The sequence below is a fragment of the Athene cunicularia genome, assembly GCF_003259725.1.
Source record: "Athene cunicularia isolate RWA chromosome 1 unlocalized genomic scaffold, athCun1 chr1_part2, whole genome shotgun sequence".
NCBI lineage: Eukaryota > Metazoa > Chordata > Aves > Strigiformes > Strigidae > Athene > Athene cunicularia.
Window position 1 is genome coordinate 3719099 of NW_020799092.1, and position 18985 is coordinate 3738083.

Consider the following 18985-nt stretch of genomic DNA (forward strand, 5'->3'; position numbering starts at 1 on the left):
CTCAGCGCGGGCGGCGCCTTCCAGCGGACAGGGACCCGCCGCCGCCGCCCCAGGGTTAGCAAAAGGCTTCCCCATCCGAGCACCTCAGAGGATGCTCTGTGAGAAAGCTCATTACACACCATCATTCAGTGTAAGAGTTCTGAAAATGAAGACCTGAACAGTGTAAAACACTGGCAATGGGCTTTGTCCTAGAGAGGCAAATAACAAACAAACAAAATCTAAAGATATGTAAAACGATTCAAAGACAACTGTAAGAACAACTGTTTTTAAAGGCTCTTGTTAATCAGGAAAAAAAAAAAAAGATTACTTTTACAGAGGAACTTCTATTTATGACTGAATGGAAGACAGGACCACTCCAAAGATAAAAGATATTGAAGCAAGTTGTATGTACAAGGTGAAAAAAGGGTCAGTGAAAGCAAGAAATTATATGGAGAGTTGACTCAACCAAACAGCCAAGTTAATGAACATTATCAGAAGTGGTACATGCAAAAACCATGAAAATACACCAAACTTCCAAACTGTGGCATCACTTCAGAAGTCGTCATGTTTTTGAAAAAGCAAATAGAAAGAAACACTATTACAAGTTACCTACCACCTGTCCTGGCCATACTGAATTAGTGCAAACAATCAGTGTTTCATTTGCAACTGTAAAATCTCCAGCAGCCCAGGAAAACAAAACAAAAATATAACCATGCTGCATGAGAGCAAATGCACACAGATGCGAAGTCAGAAAGTGGTAGGTAAGCTCAGTGAAACTGCAGACAAGATGAGCATGACAATTGCAGAACAGCCAGAAGAAACTGTAAAGCTGCAAGGTGGACACTCGAAAAGGACTAGGAATAACTGGTTACTCTTCTTTCAGTGCCCAAGGAAAGAAGACACACTATGAAGTATAAGAAGACTAAGATAACTTTATAAATCTGACTGAGAACAGGAAAAGCAACACAAATGTAAGATAAATCATGGCATGGTGTTTAGGCAATCATTAACTTAATCAATTTAAAAAACATTGCCATAGATCACAGAGCTAGAGAACAGCAGTTCTTCCAAAGTATGTTAATGTCATCCTAATTACTCACAGATAACCTAAACACAATGCACAATTTAACAGCAAGTTATAAAGTGCACCTTGCTATTTGGCTTTTGGAATGGACACGAATCTATTAAAAAAATACTTGGATCTCCCCATTCTTTCAGAAGAGACAAGATACACGCTCACAATACATGCATCTTCACATTCCCACAGCTTTCTATCTAGCTAATTAAAGTACCCTACTTCACCTAGAACTGGTACCCTGATTTCACAGCTGTGTATTTCTTTTTATAAAAATTACTTTTTAAATTCCTAGGCTGTAAATAACAGAGACCCTTTTCTGTAACAACAGAATTGGAACTAGGTGGGGACAGAAGTTGCTTCCACATAGCAGCACAAATCAGATACTAATTTCAAAGATTCAGATTAAAAGGTTTAGGAGTATCAATTATCTCATCCATATACTCCTCTTGCTCTTCATCACACCATCAGTTCTGAAGTTTCTAGATTCTTCTAAAAGTATGCTCACTTCAATGTTGGAATAACTCCACCTATCTTTAGTTGCTTCACAGCATCTACAAAGGCTTACAATCCACTCTGTATAACAAACGTTTATTCAGAAACAGATAATACATTATCTTCTCCAACCCCTAATGTTTGCGCCCCCTCCCCCATTTTTTTTTTAATAAAACACAGGTGTTTGATGGATGATCTAAAAAAGGAGAACAATAGCTGTCTTAGGTCCCCTCCCGTACAAACATCTGTTGTTCACATTAAAACACCCTACCAATAATGGTGGCATTGGCTTCCAAACCGAAGGGAGTACTCCAGAAAATCAAGTCCTGCCAAGTCCTCAGTTATTTCCATAGCTAAAAGGGATACAGTGAGATAGAGGAATGGCGTGCACGAGCTAGACAGAGCAAAGAATTAATACAGAACAAGAAAGCAAAAGAAACAGGGTTAACCAAGAAATGGAATCTGGACCTACAACAGTTACAGAGTTCATTAAAGTTCAGCAGAGCTGAACAAATGGATTAGGTTAGTCTCCTAGCTAGAAAGATCAAGTTCAAACCCCAAGCAGATTCTGGAAGTGGCTCTTAGCTTTCCTCTCTTGTAATACAATCTGAACAAATACAAACGAATGGAGCTGCCGGGACTTCAAATACCCACGTCAATAACGCTGTACTAACAAAGGAAGTGTTATAAGTGCCACCTAGTGGCCTGTGGCTCGTCACAGCTGCTCACTGGCCCAAGGTGCATCCTTGTTGCTCTGCACTGGAGCTTAACATTCACAGGGTGCTAACTGCTCTCTTCTCCCTGAAGGCAGGAAGTGCAGCAATCATCCTCCAGATCCCTGCATGCAAGCAGCATGCCCGCGCAGCAGCCAAACATTGCCCAAACGAGCTCTCAGGCACAAGAAATAGCTGCTTCCTATGTATTAGTATCTGACAAAAAGCCCCAGCTCCTTCCTTTTTATAGGACACTGTGTAAGTTAGGATAAAAAGATAAATGTCCCTGCATCAACAGGAGGATGCAATAGTCTAACAGGAGTGAAACAGCTGGATTTCCTCTGGCTCTGAACCCAACACTGGTTCTCATTTTTCAGACCAGAAAGGAGAGCAACTGAGCCTGACCCTTCAGGACCAATACATTCATCATACAAATGACAGAGCTTCCCCCCCCACACCCCCCCTCTCTGCATTACCAGAGCTGAAGCATCCCTCCTGTAGCACAATGGGTGGTGCACTTCTGCATATGTCTTTTCTGCCTGATGCTTCTGCTGGCTGGTATACACAGTGGGAAGCTCAATTTCTCACTCTTCTCAATGTTACAGCTCATAAAGCAGAACAACATCCAACAGCCAGAATGAAGTAGTATGCCACTGAATGCATACGAAACAAAGATGCAAAATGGTGCTTCCTGTATGGAGCCATAACCTGATTTTGTACCCAGCACAGCAATTTCAGAAACACTATGGTGTTCTTGCCTGTTGATAATCAAGGGGATGTACCTTTTAGTTAAAGGTCAGTCAGAAGAAAAGAGAAGGAGATCACCACTCCTTCCCTCAAAGTCTATGTGCACTTTTAATGGCCACTAGGGGATTTGGAGTAAACAAGGGAGTTACATGGTATATGCTTGGTAATACATAACTGGCAGAAGGGGGAGGTTATTCTTTCAGAAAAAAATCATGGAAGAAAACTCCAACTATGGAAACAGAAAGTACACACACAAGAGGAAACACTATTGTACAGTAAGTTAGTGATCATAGAAAACAAAAAATTTCAAGGCAGGCAAATGCAAACATCTGCATTCCCGCCCTTTTCTCATTCTCCAACTTAATGAGTTTTCCAGTCCACAGCTTGCTCTCCCTTCTCAGAGTTTAATTTTGAATTCTGTGGGCTGCACGGAGGCAGAGACCCCTGAAGATTTGAAGAGGGCCTTCAAGATAGTGTCAGGGTCCACTTCAGCTGGGGGATTTGATGAGGCGCTTGCACTTGACCGGCGTGGTTCCCCTTCTTTCTTCACTGAAGGGGTATCACTCAATCGGCTAGAGGATTAAAACATAGTACTTAACCTCTCATTATGAAATAAAATTTAAGACTAGTATGCATTTACTGTTATCAGTGTTATCCCCTTAACAGTATTAGATATAAAGGTTTTAAATATGCTTTCCTCACAAGAAAACTTCATCTCAGACTCATTCCGAACCTCAGGGCTGGGAACACTATGGAGTCAAGCTATAGTGCACCCAGCTCAACATCAAGTGCACCACAGAGAGGGAGGAGAATGAAAATATTAATGGGACAACAACAATTTGCCAAGTTTCCCTCCCCTCAGGTTCTCCTCAAAACCAAACCTGCAAACCTGTTCAGTTCTTCCCCCCATGTAAATATAGTCATCTTACAGCAATATAGGCTGGTCTGAGGTGATGACATTCCCATTCATATGGAGATTGCATTTCATTGGTTGACCTAAACAAAAGCACAATAAAAGAAGTCCTATCAGAATTGTGGTAAGGCAAGACCCCAGGAGTATCACACAACAGCGCCATCAATAGTTCCACATGCTGGACAAACATGAGAAAGAACCGCTGATACATCTTTTGTTGAAAAAAACAGCAGCAACCGAAGAGCCACTGAAACAGTCAGTACAATATGAAGAATCACGTTAATGAAGAATTTACATATAAGTACAAAACCCTTAGCAGAGACAGAAGAGAATCTTCCATTCTCAGCTGTCTGCTCATCTGACATTCACATCATGTCACTCATCTAGAGATGGAAAAAGCAACTATTTCCAGCTAAAAATTAACATCAAATTTTAGTCAACATCATCACCGCAGGTGGATCCAAATTAAACATTACATCATTCAGAGTTTATGGATAAGCTGATACTAATTGTATTACAAGTCCAATTCAAAATGTCTGCCTACGCCCTGAGACTTTTGCAAATATTAGTTTTACTTGTACTTTGCAAACTGCTACTCTGTAAGCAGGTAAAGCCTTCCTAAGGGCTATCTAGTTCCCAGCACTGGATTAGAAACAACAGAAATTTGATCTGAAAGTTAGACCAGCAGACTCACTAGGACCCTGCCTCTACCTTTGAACATTCTGTTTCTAGGAAAACATTTTTTTGAATTTTACTTACATCAACTGTGCATATATTCAGCTAGTTACATAGGAGCCTATTACATTGTCTAGCTCTTGAATGGATTTTCTGGCATTTCTTCTCTCTTGGAGAAGAAAGCATCTGCGATGCTCTTAAACTCTCTACTGAGGTGGAAAAGTGGCAATTATCTATCCTAAATGCAACTCTGGCCTCAAACTTACCATCTAAGCACCTGTTGTTGTATTTCTTATACGCTGTGATAGCATCATCTTTCTTCACAAATACTACCTCAGCAACTCCAGGGTGCACCAGCCGGGCTCGCTTCAGAGCGCCACACACACAGAATAACTCCTGAGGACAGAGATCTTTTTAGTCATGACCACAGTCACATAAAAGGTATCACTTCAACCAAAGATGGTGAGTGAGAAAGGCTTAGTTTGCTAAGTGCATCACCCATCCTGCTTAGTAAACACATGGCAGAATTTTGACACTTGTCTCACTGTGTTTGCTACGGTATGAGTACCTGGCATTAGTAATACAGGTTGTATGAGCAGAAAAATTTGAGGTCAGTACTCTATACCATCTGTCACACATTAAGACCAGGTTCATTCTCAGCCTGCAGAGAATGGAAGCACCTAGATAGTTTGGATGGGGGCATAAATTCAAGAACACTAAGCATCATTTGGCATGAACTCTTCTAAATGATGTCAGGTATCTCAATACACCCCAGAAACGGGATTCTGTCCCATCCTCTTAAGCACACCTTTTTTTAAAAAAAGTGAACAAACCCCAAGACAATCAGGAACCCTCAAAGCTTTTGCAAGGAAAGCAAAACCACATCATACCCCTCTTCACTGCATTCACCACAGATCAACTGATTTATCAAAAAAGAGGTAGGATAAGGGAAGGAAGTGTCATTCATCCACAATTCAGCAGTAAGCAACACTCACAACAATGTCTTCCTCTGTGACTCGAGGATGCAGATTGTTTACAGTCATCTTTGTGCCTTCCAAAGGACTGAATGCCAGCTGCCAACACAAACACATGCATCACAAAAAAAGGTCAGAAATGCAGCATAGCAGAGCAAGAATTAAAAAGTCACTAAAGGGATGTCTGGGAAAGTCTGCACACACACACAAAGGAGCTACACAGCTAGTAATAGGAAGTATCAATGTTTACAAAAGCTCAACTCACCTGATGGTGAAAAGGAGCCCCTTTCCATTCTAACTTCTCTCTGAAGTAACTGTTCTCTTTCATTCCCAAGTACAACGCTAACTTAACCCACACACTACACAGTACCCTCTGGTCATGCCCACAGTTTTAAGCATGTATCTCTGCTGCACTCTACACCAGTCAGCAAACCCCAAAATACAGCTCCAGCCCCTCAGGAGTATGCTGAACTTAACGTGCCTGGGAACAGCTGGTGGGTTACCTGTACCACATCCTTGTTTCCAACTCCCCATGTCCTGCCAGTGTGCGGGTATTCAAGAAGCTGGGACGGAGCAGAGCCAGAGCACCAGACCCAAACTGGCCAGTTAAATATTCTATATCATATAATGTCATGCTCAATACATAGAGGAGGGTTGGCCAGGAAGAGAGGGAACTCCTTGCTTCGAGGACTGTGGTTTCAGGATCTTAGCTTCTCTGGGATCAGAGTGAGTATTAGTCACCAGGTGGTGAGCAATTGCATTGCACATTACCCATTTGTACCTTCTATTATTGTTGTTATTGTTTTATTTCAATTAAACTGTTTTTATCTCAACCTGCAAGTCTTCCTACCTTTATCCCTCCACATTCTCACCCATCCCCCAGGTTGGGGGGATGGTGAATGAGCAGCCATGTGGTGTTTGGTTGTCGGTTGGGTTTAAACCATGACAACCCAACATCAGGCAACTTTGCAAAGGAATTCCAGGTAGGTTGTCTACAAATTGCCTGAGAGGTCTTGTGTGTACAGCAAGAAAATGTATTTGGAAGAACCCCATTTTTCTCCTTGCTAACAGGAGTAGACAGAAAACAACATATCTAATAGTGTTAAAACACTATTCCTAAGGACATGGAAGCCACCAAGTGAGTGTCTGAACAACTGCCACCTCCCTGTAACATGGATTCCTCCAGGACCATGTGTTCACATGCTAGAGAAAAAAAAAAAAAAAAAGAAAAAAAAAAAGAAAAAAGAGAGAGAAGCAAGATGCATTATCTGAGAATTCCTAGTGTCTCAAACTCTGACGAAAAGAATATTTAGACAGATTTTAAATTCTTGGGTCATGGGTTGCAGTTATCAGAACAAGCTTGATGGAGTCCCAGAAATAATGGTGGAAGGCAGGCAGAAACAAGCTGCTCACATGACAAATAAACAGCAAGTTTCAGAGACTCCTATGAAGAGCATCTCCTACTTCCCTGGGCTCACCTCAACAGGTGCTGGTTCTTTTGGAGGCTCCTCCTTTGTCACTAAGGTCCGGGACATGTTTGTCAAGGCCTTCGTCCGCATAGGAGAGGGAGGTGCAGGTGGAGCTGTGTATGTATCATTCTGGACGACTTTAGTCAGGGGAACAGTCTTGGACAGAGAAAATTTATTGCCACTCAGCCCAGTCTACAGGAAGAAAGAAAAAAGTATCTCTGAGAGCTGAAGGTTACAAGAAGTCATCCCTGTTTTTCAAGAATCTACAGTAGGAGAGTATTACCAGCATGCACTAAGAACTGCATATCCTTCCTGGTGTCAAAGCCACTACAGTGCTGGAGACTTTCAGCTTTGAGACAAAAATCAACTAAAGTTTCTAGGCATAAACATAAAAAGATATGTTTATCCCAGAAGAGCACTTCCCTCACTAACAAGCACTTTTTAATTTCATATTCTTCTTAAATGAACTTTATCAGTGCACTTTTGAATTTGAAAAGCTCCTTTCATTCAAAGATTTTCAAGTACTTTACAAGTGTTCACAGAGATTGCTCAATAACGGTAAGATTGATCTGCCCTGGTACAAACAGCAATACTTCTTCAGAAACACCAAGCTAGGGCACACAAAGACATGCAGTGTAACCTTTCTAGTTGGAACTACCTGAGTGTAAAGCCAGACTAAAATTGTGCTTGGTAGCTTCTGTGAACACTGGCAATAACATATTTACTCCTGCAGAAGAAAAAAACAACCCATAAGGCTGCTTTTATGGATCACAAATGGGCAGGAACTCTAATCTGAATACCCACAAGAAAAAAACATGAGATAATCATTGCACTAGACTGCCTGTGTGATGGTAAAACCCCATAAATTTATGTTTTCAGAACCACAGAATAATTTGGGGTAAACCTATGTCCAATTCCCATGTCTGCAACAAGACTAACTTCAAAGACGCATCAGGTTGGCCCAGGGTCTTATCCAGTTAAACTCTGAATATCTAAGAATGGCAATTTCAAAACCTCTCTGGGTCCATGTGCCAGCTGCTGATCACTACCCTGAGAATTGCACAACTTCCCCTCCACCAACTAGAAATTCTTTTGCTGCAACACACTGGTTGGCTCACCTTTTCCCTGTTCACTCCTAAAAAGGGCCTGGGTTTTGCCTTTTCTATGACCACATATTAGGCAGTGAGAGAGGACAGATCTCACTACAGCCTTCTCAGCCTTAAGAGACACCACTCTCACCCTCTCCTCATACATCACGTGCTGCAGTCCTCTGACCACCCCGCTGTACTAGTTCCAGTCTGTCAGTGTCTTTCTTGTACTGCAGAGGCCCAAAATAGGCACAGAACTCCAGGTGCATTCTCAAAATGCTAAACAGATGGGAATAATTATCTTCCTTGATTTGCTGGCTATGATCTTACTAAGATACAATCTACAGTTGGCCACCACTGCTGGAAGGATGCACTGCTAACTCAGTATATCACTCAACAAGACCCCCAGGCTCTTTCCTACAAAGATGACTTGTAGCCAGTCAGTTCTCGATTAAGTTGGAGAGTTATCCCATCCCAAGAGCAGGACCTCACATTTGTGTGTTGAAATGGCATTTTCTCCTGATCATCAGTATTCCCTAACAAGCCGCCAACTAAGATTTTGCATGGCAAGAGATTTCCAGCTTTTCATGTCCAGTCTCTAGAAAGAGCAGAAAGCTTCCCTTGCTTGCATGCTCGAACAATAATGAGATAGATTCAAAGCACTTCCCCAACAAGAAAGAAAGTGAAGAGCTAACAGGCAGCAATCTGCGAGCAAGGGAGAAAGCACACATTCTGGCTACAAGAGGCCTATAAAACCACCATTAGCCTGAAAGGACTGTGTCCCAAAAACAACACTAGGAACACTGGCACAAAGGGAAGGGTGAAGAGCAAACATTTCAGGAGAAAGCATCGTTTACATACTTTAAAAGAACATAAGCCCTGTAAAGCCGCAGCCTGTGTGTCCACCCAATGTGAGCATGGCCTGGTGGGGACGGTTCAGATAATCCCTTACCGCGTTGTGCAGGAAACTGTTTGTGGTGGTGATTTTCATCTGTTTGCTAGTAAGGGGAGAGACACTTTCATCATCATCTTCCATGTCATACAGACCCTGAAGAGAAGCAAGGTTATAGTTTACAAGCAGGTAGATTTAATCTAGACATCTCCAAAACAAGTAGTTTTCTCCAGTCTTCAGCCTTCTTCAGGTAATGAACACAACTACATTCGACTTCACTCCTGTCCTTGCAGCTTGTGGACAGAGCTGAAGGTACACAAGCCCATTTCAAAACATCAGTGTAAAAAAAAAAATAAAATTAAAAAAAATATATCAAACTTTTTTCCCAGAAATGCCACAGGAAAGCTGTTTCCCTAGGTGTACTGAAACCACATACATATTTCTCTAATCCCTAGACCTCATCAGGACTGATGAAGCCACATTAATGGAATAAAGTCTTATTTCTTAGCACCCTGCTACCTTTGAAGTTGAAGGCTGTGCATATGATTTTTTAAATTTTTTTTAATTAAGCAGATGCCTGCCAAATACATCTGAATCAAGCATTCCTTCTGAATAGCCTGCTTTCCTCAGCACAGCACATAACCGTCTGGCACTAGAAAACACTGCACTTGGAGGTTTACTGAATGAATAATTAATTTCCCAGTACAAAATAACACTCATAGCCCTGCCTTAAAATACTGAGGCAAACTCCTACACAAATATTTTTTCACAGACTCTAAATAATGTTAAGAAAGTCTGTACACATATGGCACTGCCCAGAACATAAGAAGCCACAACTCAAAACAGCTTCCCATTAATTCAGTAGAAAGGTAAAGAAAAATGGAGGGATTAGCAATGATAGTTTGCAAAATAAGTGGGTTTTCATAGTCAGCAAGATTCTGGTTTACAAACAGAAAAGTTGTTCCAGTCACAGAATTGCTATGAAGAAAATAAACAAAAGGATGGTAGAACAGAGGAGAATTGTGCAGAAAAGGAAAGAACCAGGAAAAACGCTAGCCATCAGAACAATGAACTTGAGCTTGAGACAAATGAAATTGATTCGAGGCTTATAGTGATGAGGTCAGAATTATGAAGACACTTCCTTAAGCAACAACATTTGGGATAGGTGAGAGCAGCAGGTCAATGTAGAGGTAACATACACAAATGGCTAAAGTTATCATAATCAAGGCCAAAAAAAAAACAGGACATGATATTCTGAAAATCAGTTTTCCAATATTTCATGTGATACTTTATGCGTACACACACACAAAATAAGTAAATGTGTAATTCCTCTTGAAAAGCACCCAAGGTGGCTGAATGGCTGGGGGCTGTGACAAAAACCTTTAAAATTGATCACAGAAGAGACAGCACAAATTCTAGGGTCTTCCTCAAAGCCTGTTTGACAAGGGATATGGCAACTTTGAGAGTACATCAGAATACCACTTCACATCGTATGCTATCAGGTTTCCAGCAGGGACCCACAGCTGGGATCTCACAGGAAGGTTACACCCTCTCCCACATCACCATAGAACATTTGACCATGTACAACCATGCCGTTCTCTGAAAAGGCCGGCAGAATGGCAAACCAAAAACAACTTCATGTGATGCATCACTCAGAAATTTACAGAAAGACATCATCAGACCTAAAGGTCACAGCATCCAAAAAAAACCCCAACACATTAGCGCATAGATTAAAACTGGGAATGCCTACTTCACACTCACGTAACACACAAGGAACCAAGACCAGACTAAATGAAAACTTCAGTTACCATGAAAGTATCTTAACCACTCAAGAATAGGGAGCTAAGATGCTGGAGAACCTCCACTCTTCCATCCTAAAGTTATCTCTGCACCTGCAATGTTTATGTACACCTTCCTTCCCCCCTAAAGGTAACAAAAAAAGAGCACAGAGCAGGCACACACCTGTTTGTGTGTATGGTTGTTCACCACATTGATCCTCATTCCTGCTGGATGAGAATGTCCAGGAACTGGAGCCTTCTGCTACAGTTAGAGAGAAAGAACCAAAGCGTTAAACACTACAGTCCACCAGTTCCCCATTTCAGAAGATCAGAGCTGTTAATTGATACCCTGAGACTTAAATGAAACTCACTCTCCTGCTCTTGAAATATATTAACACAATATGCTGTTAGATAACATCTGTGTTTTCTGTAATATGTTCAATATGAGATAACTTCACTTAATCAAAGAAATTAAAACCAAAGGCCACGCAGAGAAACTAATTCAAGTTACTTGAGTTTTAGTCAAAGATTAGTGGGAAGGGAACTTAACTCCAGCCCTGCCAGCACTGACTGGATCTATACTTCTGCCAATACAAAACCATGGATGAGGTAAAACAGTAAATAAGCCTACCTTTTCATGCTACAGGGAACCAAAGATACCTATTTCCATCAAACTCAACACGCTAGGACACAACACAGTTTAGTTCAATACAGTTTCAAAGGACAAGTATATACTGACCCTTCACACTAGAGCTGGAATAAATTATAGTGCAATAAAATTATGCACAGGGTAATGTAGCTGACCTTCTGGAGCCTGTTGTCCTGTGAAACAGGGAAACCCCAACAGAAGCAGCCAGGGAATGCAGCTGTACTAATCAACTGAAATCAAGCAGCAACTGCCTCAAAAATGCCCTTTTGGTTTTTGAAAAAGCTGGAAGTTGTCCATTACAGAAAATAGATCATACAAAAATACTCCATCCAAGCAATAAAATCTTCAGATTTGCATTTTCTCTAGACTGTAATGTACACCACAGCACCCTCGCATTTCAGTTTGCTAATCAGTCAGAAACAAGGGTAGAAACAGATGTCCTATGGAACACCAGCAGAGCTATGGAAATTCTGTGGGTTTCAAAGACTTTTTTCCTTCCTTTATGAGAAACAAGGCCACAGAACAGGACATTAGAGCTCTGTGCTGCAACTCAGATCCAGATACTTTAGTCTAATTCTGCTCTCACATTTGGGAAGAGAGGAGGGCCATGGGCAATTTAAAATTTTGGTATAAATCTTTTTAAAAAAATCAGGTAATTGCTCATGTGTATGGTTTTGTCTACAGTCAATCACTGTTACATTCTACAATATTTTTTCTTGCACTCTGTTGTCTAAAAACCAGAAAATACTATAGGTCAAACCAAGTCATAAAAAAAAAAAATCAGGTCAGAGCAAACTGCTATTGTACGAAGTCTCTGGAAACTATTTTAACTTCTAGAAACTTTGTAGAAAATGTTTAACTCCTAATGGTGGCGATGTGGCTTAGAAGGACAGCATGAGTTTTAATTACCCTACTAATTAAAGACTCCTGGAACAGACCACTCTATTGCTCTGTGATTAGCCCTTCTTATTGCCACAAGAGTCTTTTCTCTTTCTTAGGTCAGCCTGGCAGCAAACCTGCAGAGTTAACAGGAAATTTTCTAGGTTAATTTACAGCAGAAATGTTTGATACTCTTGAGCAAAATGTACAGCTCTACAGAAAGCAAGATTCATCTAGGCTTTCAAACTGATGAGAACGGAGATTTTCTGGGTATGTGTAAGCATCCTCTTTGGAAGGAGGAAAATGAAAGAGGTAAGCTAGGAACTTCAGTTACATGCTTGCAGATGCGAGGAACAAAACGCCTCCTCAAACAATCCCAACAGTCTGGAAACTTCTGACTCTACCTACTGTACCCAACACGCACACACAAGTTCAACAGTAGTTGCTTCTCAGAAAATTTTGCTAAGAATGAAGTTACTGTGCACACAAAGTGAAATTAGAAAATTGTCAAAAGAAATCAGTGGGTTAGGGTGATCAACTGATTATACTGCAACTGAAATAAATCTTGAGCCTCAGCAGGAATGCATCATGTAATCAAGCAACTCCCTGGAAGCCAGGGCTTTCCTGAAAACCAGACAAGTAGAAATAATGAAATTGTAGAAGGGCTCAATGAATTTTTAGATCTACTTAGATACAAGCATAGCTGTATACCCTAAACTGTTATCCAGACAGGACAATCCGCATCAGACTTGCAGAGAGGGGTGGTATAAGAACTGACAAAATGCATACATTTTCTCTGTATTCAGGTGGGAAAGAGACTACTTAACCATTCAGGACAACTACTTTAACGTTGACTGGAACGTTGTTAGTCTTTACTGGGCCCAAAATTCAAATGACAATTTAAATGAAAGCTGGGATTCTACAAAAAGCCTGAAGCAGCTGCAAGGACACCCCAAAGGCTCTGAATCCTGCCCTACAGGCTAGACTGAACTGTATCACCATGGCTTCTTTTGCAAACATATTCATGTATTATCATTTCTACTGGACTGCTGTAGAATAACTGAGACACTCAGAGGTCGCTTGCTTGACCTACTTGGATAGTTTTGGTGATTTTCACAGCTGGATTTACTGTCCCCACAGTTGGGCTAATAGCAGCTGGAGTGCTCCGTTTTAAGCTGATCTTCTCTCTGGCATCCACCACTTTGGTCACCTTTTCAGCAGCAACACTTTGCTGCTTACGGGAATTCAACATCTCTCGAGCATCCTGCACCTTCCCTTTGATTTTGAACCGAGCGTCCTTTTGAACCAGTTTTTCACGAGCATCTTTAACCCCCAGTTTGTGTCGGGCATCAGTGAGTCCTATCTTCTGTCGGGCATCAAATGTCCGCTGGAAGCTGACAGCTGGTGATGATCTACTTAGAAGATTTTGCTGGATCCCAATGCGAGATCTTACACCTCCAAACACCGGCCTTGTGTTAAGTCTGGGAAGAAAAAAGAGTTTCAGACATAAGATGTGATACAGTATCACTAAAAGTATTTGCGTTGCTGCAAACAAAATTATTACTGCACAGAAATCCACTCAGGTTAGACATCCAAATACAAAGTAAAGCTCCTAAACTATTTTATGCTGGATTTTACTTTCTACGTGCCCTGGTTTCCATCATTGTTTGAGTCCAGAGTGTAACTGAGCACCTGGAAGCCCCTTGCTTGCACCTTCCCCCTCAGGAATGGGAAAATAAAACAAAAAGCTCACGAATCGAGATAAGAGCAGGGAAGGATGACTAACCCGTTACAGTCAAGGGCAAAAGACAGACTCATTAGGGAAAGAAAAAGAACATCAATTTAATTCAGACACTAACACCACCACCACTTAATGGAGTAGGTCAGTGAGAAGCATTAGCACTTCTTAAAAACACCTCCCCCCATTCCTCCCTTCTTCGAGGGCTCAGTTTTGCTCCTGATTTCTCTACCTCTTCTCCCTCAGTGGCACAGGGGGCAGGGGATGTTGGGGTGCAATCAGTCCCTCCGCTCCTTCCCCATCAGGGGGCAGACTCCATGCACTCTTCCTCTGTTCCAGTGTGGAGTCCCTCTCACAGGAGACAGTCTTCCATGACCTTTCTCTATCATGAGTCCTTCCCAGTCTGCTCTGGTGTGGGTCCATCTGACACGTTGCAGCCCTCCCTGCATCTAAGTACAACGCGTGGGGGCGGGGAGGCTTCTTCCCACAGAGTCCTGGCCTTCTTTAGGCACTGCCACCTGCTCCACTGTGGGGTCCTCCATGGTCTGCAGGTGGGCATCTGCTCTGGCACATCATCCCCCCTCTTCCTCCTCCTTTTTTCCACTGACCTCAGTGTTTGCACAGATGTCTTCTTCACAGCTCCAACTCCTCCTCCCAGGTTTCCCTTCTTAAATACATTATCACAGAAGCAGAGTCATCATTGCTAATTGGCTCAGCCTCAACCAGAGGTGGATCTGACTTGGAGTCAGGGGAGCTTTGAGAAGCTTCTCACAGGGGGCCACAAGAGTAGCCCCCTCCCCCACTACACACACAGACTCAGCACATTACATATACAGCTAAGGATCTGATTTCCAAAATCCATCCTTAAACTCACATTTACAGACTTAAGTAAAGGATCTCACATTATCTGTGTGAAATGCTGGGGTTTCAACCCCAAGCCCCAAATTAAGGTTGACATATAGGTAATTCCCACAGCCCTTCACAAAGGGGCGGTGAGTTTGCCTTTAAGTTTCCCTCCAGGGTGCGGCCCTTGCAGGGAGAGCCATTGGGTAAATGAGCCCCAGGTGTCCCAAATTAAGTAACCAAAGGTCAGGTGTCCCACTTGGGGATAAAAGCTGAGACCACTTACAGGAAGGGGTGGTGTCTGTCTGTGAGGTGGATACACTTTGCAGTTTCCTGTTGGGGAAGGACCTCCTGCCTCCCTGGAACTAGACTCTACTCAGGTCTGGCTTTTGTAAACATGGGCTGTGTAGAAATTCAGTGTGTGGCTTCCTGGGTCTTATGTGTTTGGTTTGTTGACTTGGTTGTCTCCTGTCCCTTCTATGGGAAACTGCATTTCACCATTTTTTTCCACCTGTTGTTGGTCGTGTGGTGTCATTGTTGGGGTCAGTGGGACTGATGTCAATTATGTATATTCTGACTTGTTTGTACCCCTAGGGCTCCCGCATGTACTGACCCTTTTGTATCAAATACAATTTGGTTATTGGTTCATCTTTGTGCTGGCTGTGTCCTTTATGCTAGGCCTAATAATTGGCAAAACACTGTGTTAAGTACATACTACATTTAAACAAAATTCATCAACAAAGAGGAACAGAAACAGACCTTCTAGCTTTATGACTGAGCAGGTCTCCTAAAGCTTCTTTTGTAATACAGTAACATGTTCTGATAGAAAGGAAGCCTGGACCTACATACGATTCCAAGAATTCCAGGCAGCAATTTCAGATCTGTGGGAGTACCTAGGCTTGGACTTTAGGATGCACAAGCACTAGTACTAATCTCAGTTCAAAGCCACCAGTTTCAAAGTTGACTAACTTTCATCAAGAATACTATCAGTCAAATTACTTTTTAACATCACTGCCTATTATTTAATCTACTAATAGAACTGCTACACTCAAGGGCCTTTACTTTAAATACATCATCATGACAATACTGAGCACAGAAAAATAACAGCCTACAGAAAGAACAGCATTTGCACTTGTACACAAGTGTTACTAAGAAGTAGCCCATTACATAGCAAAAGCTGAAACCAGCTTCTTATTACAAGGTTGTGTCTCTTTTTGAAAATCTCCCCTAAAAGGAAACAGCTTATCTAACTTTTTAATACAGTTCCTCTAAGTACTTTTAAGGTTTCCTTTTTCCCATTGGGTTTCTTTTTTAAAAAGGTTACAAAGTGGTAAAAAAATTTTGAAATTAAGGTACTGAAAAAATATTCTTGCTGTTGGCCTTTTAAAATTCAAAAGAAGTTAGAGGGTCAGTGTTCACCTGCTTTCTGCAATGTATTGTCCAGTACTATAAAGTCTTAAAGTAAGTATCTAGAATTTGTTGTAATACTCAAAAGGCTAACATCACAAATTCAAATAATGATGCAATTTGAATTCGTCATACAGCTTTATATCAATACTACTTCATCTAGCCCTCCAATCTTAACATTATTTACTGTCCTGTATTTTCAGTGGAGAGATCTTAAAAAAAACAACAACCCAACAACCAACCACAGACTGAACCTCCACTTTTGCCTCTTTCATTCTTGTGTCCAGACAACTAGAAAGCCAGGTCTGGGGTTACCTTTTGTTACCTAGCTAAGATTCCTACAGCTGCACTCTCATACAGCCAAAGCACATTAGCTAGAAGAAGGAGGAGCATTAGTAAGACCATTTATTAAAATATATCCAGAATAATATACAGAAGACTAACAGTAGACTAACAAACCAACAGACAAAGCAAGACTTTCCTTGTAATTTTAAAAAGCATTAGTTTAGTTATGTTGAAAGCATTCAGTTAAAGTGCTGCAGAAGGGCTTGATGAATGGTTCTTTTTAATGCACATAAAAGCAGCCAAAGTAAAACCATAGAAGTATAGAAGGCCGAAGTAAATGTACCAGCATTTAAGCTGGAATTAGTTAAAACTGTTAATGACACAAACTCATTAAATCAGTTAGGAAACTCACTGAAGATTACACCATCTCAGAAGACGTGTTTATCCTAATAAGCAACTGCTTGCTTGAGAACTGCTTACCCTACAAAAGCATTAACTGTTTAGGCATTTTGTGCCACAGCACCTGAAATCAAAGGCAATCTCAAACATCTAATTCACTTTCTAGAACATCAAATTCTGGCTTGAATATTTGGTGGATTAATACATTTTATAGACGAAGATTTTTCTGTTATTTCATCTAGACTACTGAACAGCATGGATAAAATTATTTAAGTTTATTCAGTTTATCCAGCCTTCACAAAGTCAAGTTAGCTACCACTGAAATCTTATAAAGTGAGCTAAACATGCCAAACAAGAAGTGTAAGGCACAAAAAAAAAAATCTTACAGTGCTGCAGAGGGATTACTGTTCAGCAAATAAAAGCAGAAAGAATTCCTGGAAGAAATTAGAGTTAAGGAGGGATTTGAGAAAGGAGAAAGGAGGTGCTTGGCATATTAAACAGTATAAGACTTTTCTAAGCACACAGGATAACATGAATGAAAACGCAAAGCCAAGGCCTTGTCTAGACTAGGATTTAAACATGTGTTTGAATGTTTTGTTAGTACATGTTATCAGATAACTTCCAAAATACTACTCTACATGTATAAGTGTAGACATTCGGAGTTAAAACCGAGTATTTCCCAATGATCATTACATTTAAAAAACCCAACAAAGAAAATAAGCACACTTAGTTAACACAAGTGGGGAGAAATCCATAGACAAGATCTCCAGAAGCATCAAGAGACCATGGCAAAAGATAAGATGAAAAGCTACCAAAGAAGCCCGACAAGAACTGCCAACAGCTGCATTAGAGTAAATGGCCCAGCCTACACTTGGCGACATCCGCCGCACAAAGGAAAAAAATCTAATCTTGTGGCCAAAATGGAACACACTCCACATCTACGCAAGCATTTCAATGTGTCGGAGTATCGTTAACTACGTTACAGAATACGGTTTCCAAGGGCCAGGCAGTAATTTTGACGAAGCCATTGCAGCCTGAAGCCTCGCCTGTGCGGATGCCGCTCAGCTTTGCTACAGTTACGGCTCCCTGTGGCACAACCCCCACTCCCACGGCTCTCCCACAATGCACCCGCGCCCGGAGCTGCGGGGGGACCGGGCACCCCCCAGGGTACTGCTTGGCGCTGGACTGCAGCCCAGCGGCACCTCCCGCGGCTGATACAGGGCAGCCCGGACAGCGAGGGGACGCCGAGGCCCTGCTGATCCCGCCTCGGCGGGCACCACTGGGTTAATCGGCGGGGAAAAGCAGGAGGTAGCGGGGAAAGCGCAAGCCGGAGGCAACAGTGAAGCAATGGGCTGTGCCAGGAATCTCGAGAGAAACGAGAAGGGCCCGAGACGCGAAGGGGAGAGGCGGTGGGCGGGCCGGCCCCGCCGGGGCCAGAGCCCACGGGGCAGCACCAGGCACGGCTGGGTGAGGCGGGGGTCAGACCCCCACCCCAGCCCTAAGCGACGGCCACCACCACCAATCTGCACCAAAGGCACAGCCCTACAGACCAACGCCTAAGCCAATGGGAAGGCGAGAGCAGGGAATAGGGCCGGGCCGCGCTGAGGCAGGCTGCGGCTTGCAGCCTCCGGAGCGAAACGACCAAAAGAACAGAGGAACCAGCGGAAGCCGCCGGGCCCGGGACGCTGCACTCTCAGCCGCTTACCTCCCTTTCACTGTCACACCGCGTTTCCGTATGAGCTCGTCCAGAGAGAGGTCCGCCATCTTGTCGCGGGGCCCAACGATAGAACGCAGCGAGAGAGACCCGGATATGACATCATACCACTTCCGCCACACGCCCCGCCTCCAAGGGCACGTCGGGCCCCGGCCCCGCCCAATACGCGACGGACAGGGGCGGGAGGGCGTCCCACAACCCCAAGCGGCGCACGGCCGGTCATTTACATACGGCGCCCGCTGTCTCCCGCTGAGGTTCGGCCCGCGGCAGGGG

The 18985-nt window shown here is 42.6% G+C and overlaps 1 protein-coding gene across 2 annotated transcripts; it reads right to left on the bottom strand.

The window, feature by feature from the left end:
- Positions 1-1368: 1368 nt before the first annotated feature.
- POLDIP3 (DNA polymerase delta interacting protein 3) lies at positions 1369-18838 on the bottom strand. Of its 2 annotated transcripts, none has more exons than XM_026868591.1 (9): positions 18704-18838; positions 13420-13807; positions 10983-11057; positions 9081-9176; positions 7050-7232; positions 5593-5670; positions 4864-4993; positions 3939-4005; positions 1369-3581 (listed from the first exon to the last, which is right to left on the bottom strand). In XM_026868591.1, exons 1-9 carry the CDS (start codon positions 18760-18762, stop codon positions 3407-3409), a joined length of 1251 nt encoding a protein of 416 aa, XP_026724392.1. In that variant the 5' UTR covers positions 18763-18838; the 3' UTR covers positions 1369-3406. The 2 variants fall into 2 exon arrangements, with proteins under 2 accessions (XP_026724392.1, XP_026724391.1); XM_026868590.1 differs by having other exon boundaries at positions 10983-11060; positions 18704-18837.
- Between the last annotated feature and the right edge of the window lie 147 nt (positions 18839-18985).

Coding starts and splice junctions, on each gene's coding strand:
- POLDIP3 (XM_026868590.1), bottom strand. CDS start 18,762: ATGGCGGACCTCTCTCTGGACGAGCTCATACGGAAACGCGGTGTGACA. Junction 11,061..13,419: donor AAATCACCAAAACTATCCAA/GTAGGTCAAGCA, acceptor CTCTAACTGTAG/CAGAAGGCTCCAGTTCCTGG. Junction 5,671..7,049: donor AAGAACCAGCACCTGTTGAG/GTGAGCCCAGGG, acceptor TTGTGTTGGCAG/CTGGCATTCAGTCCTTTGGA.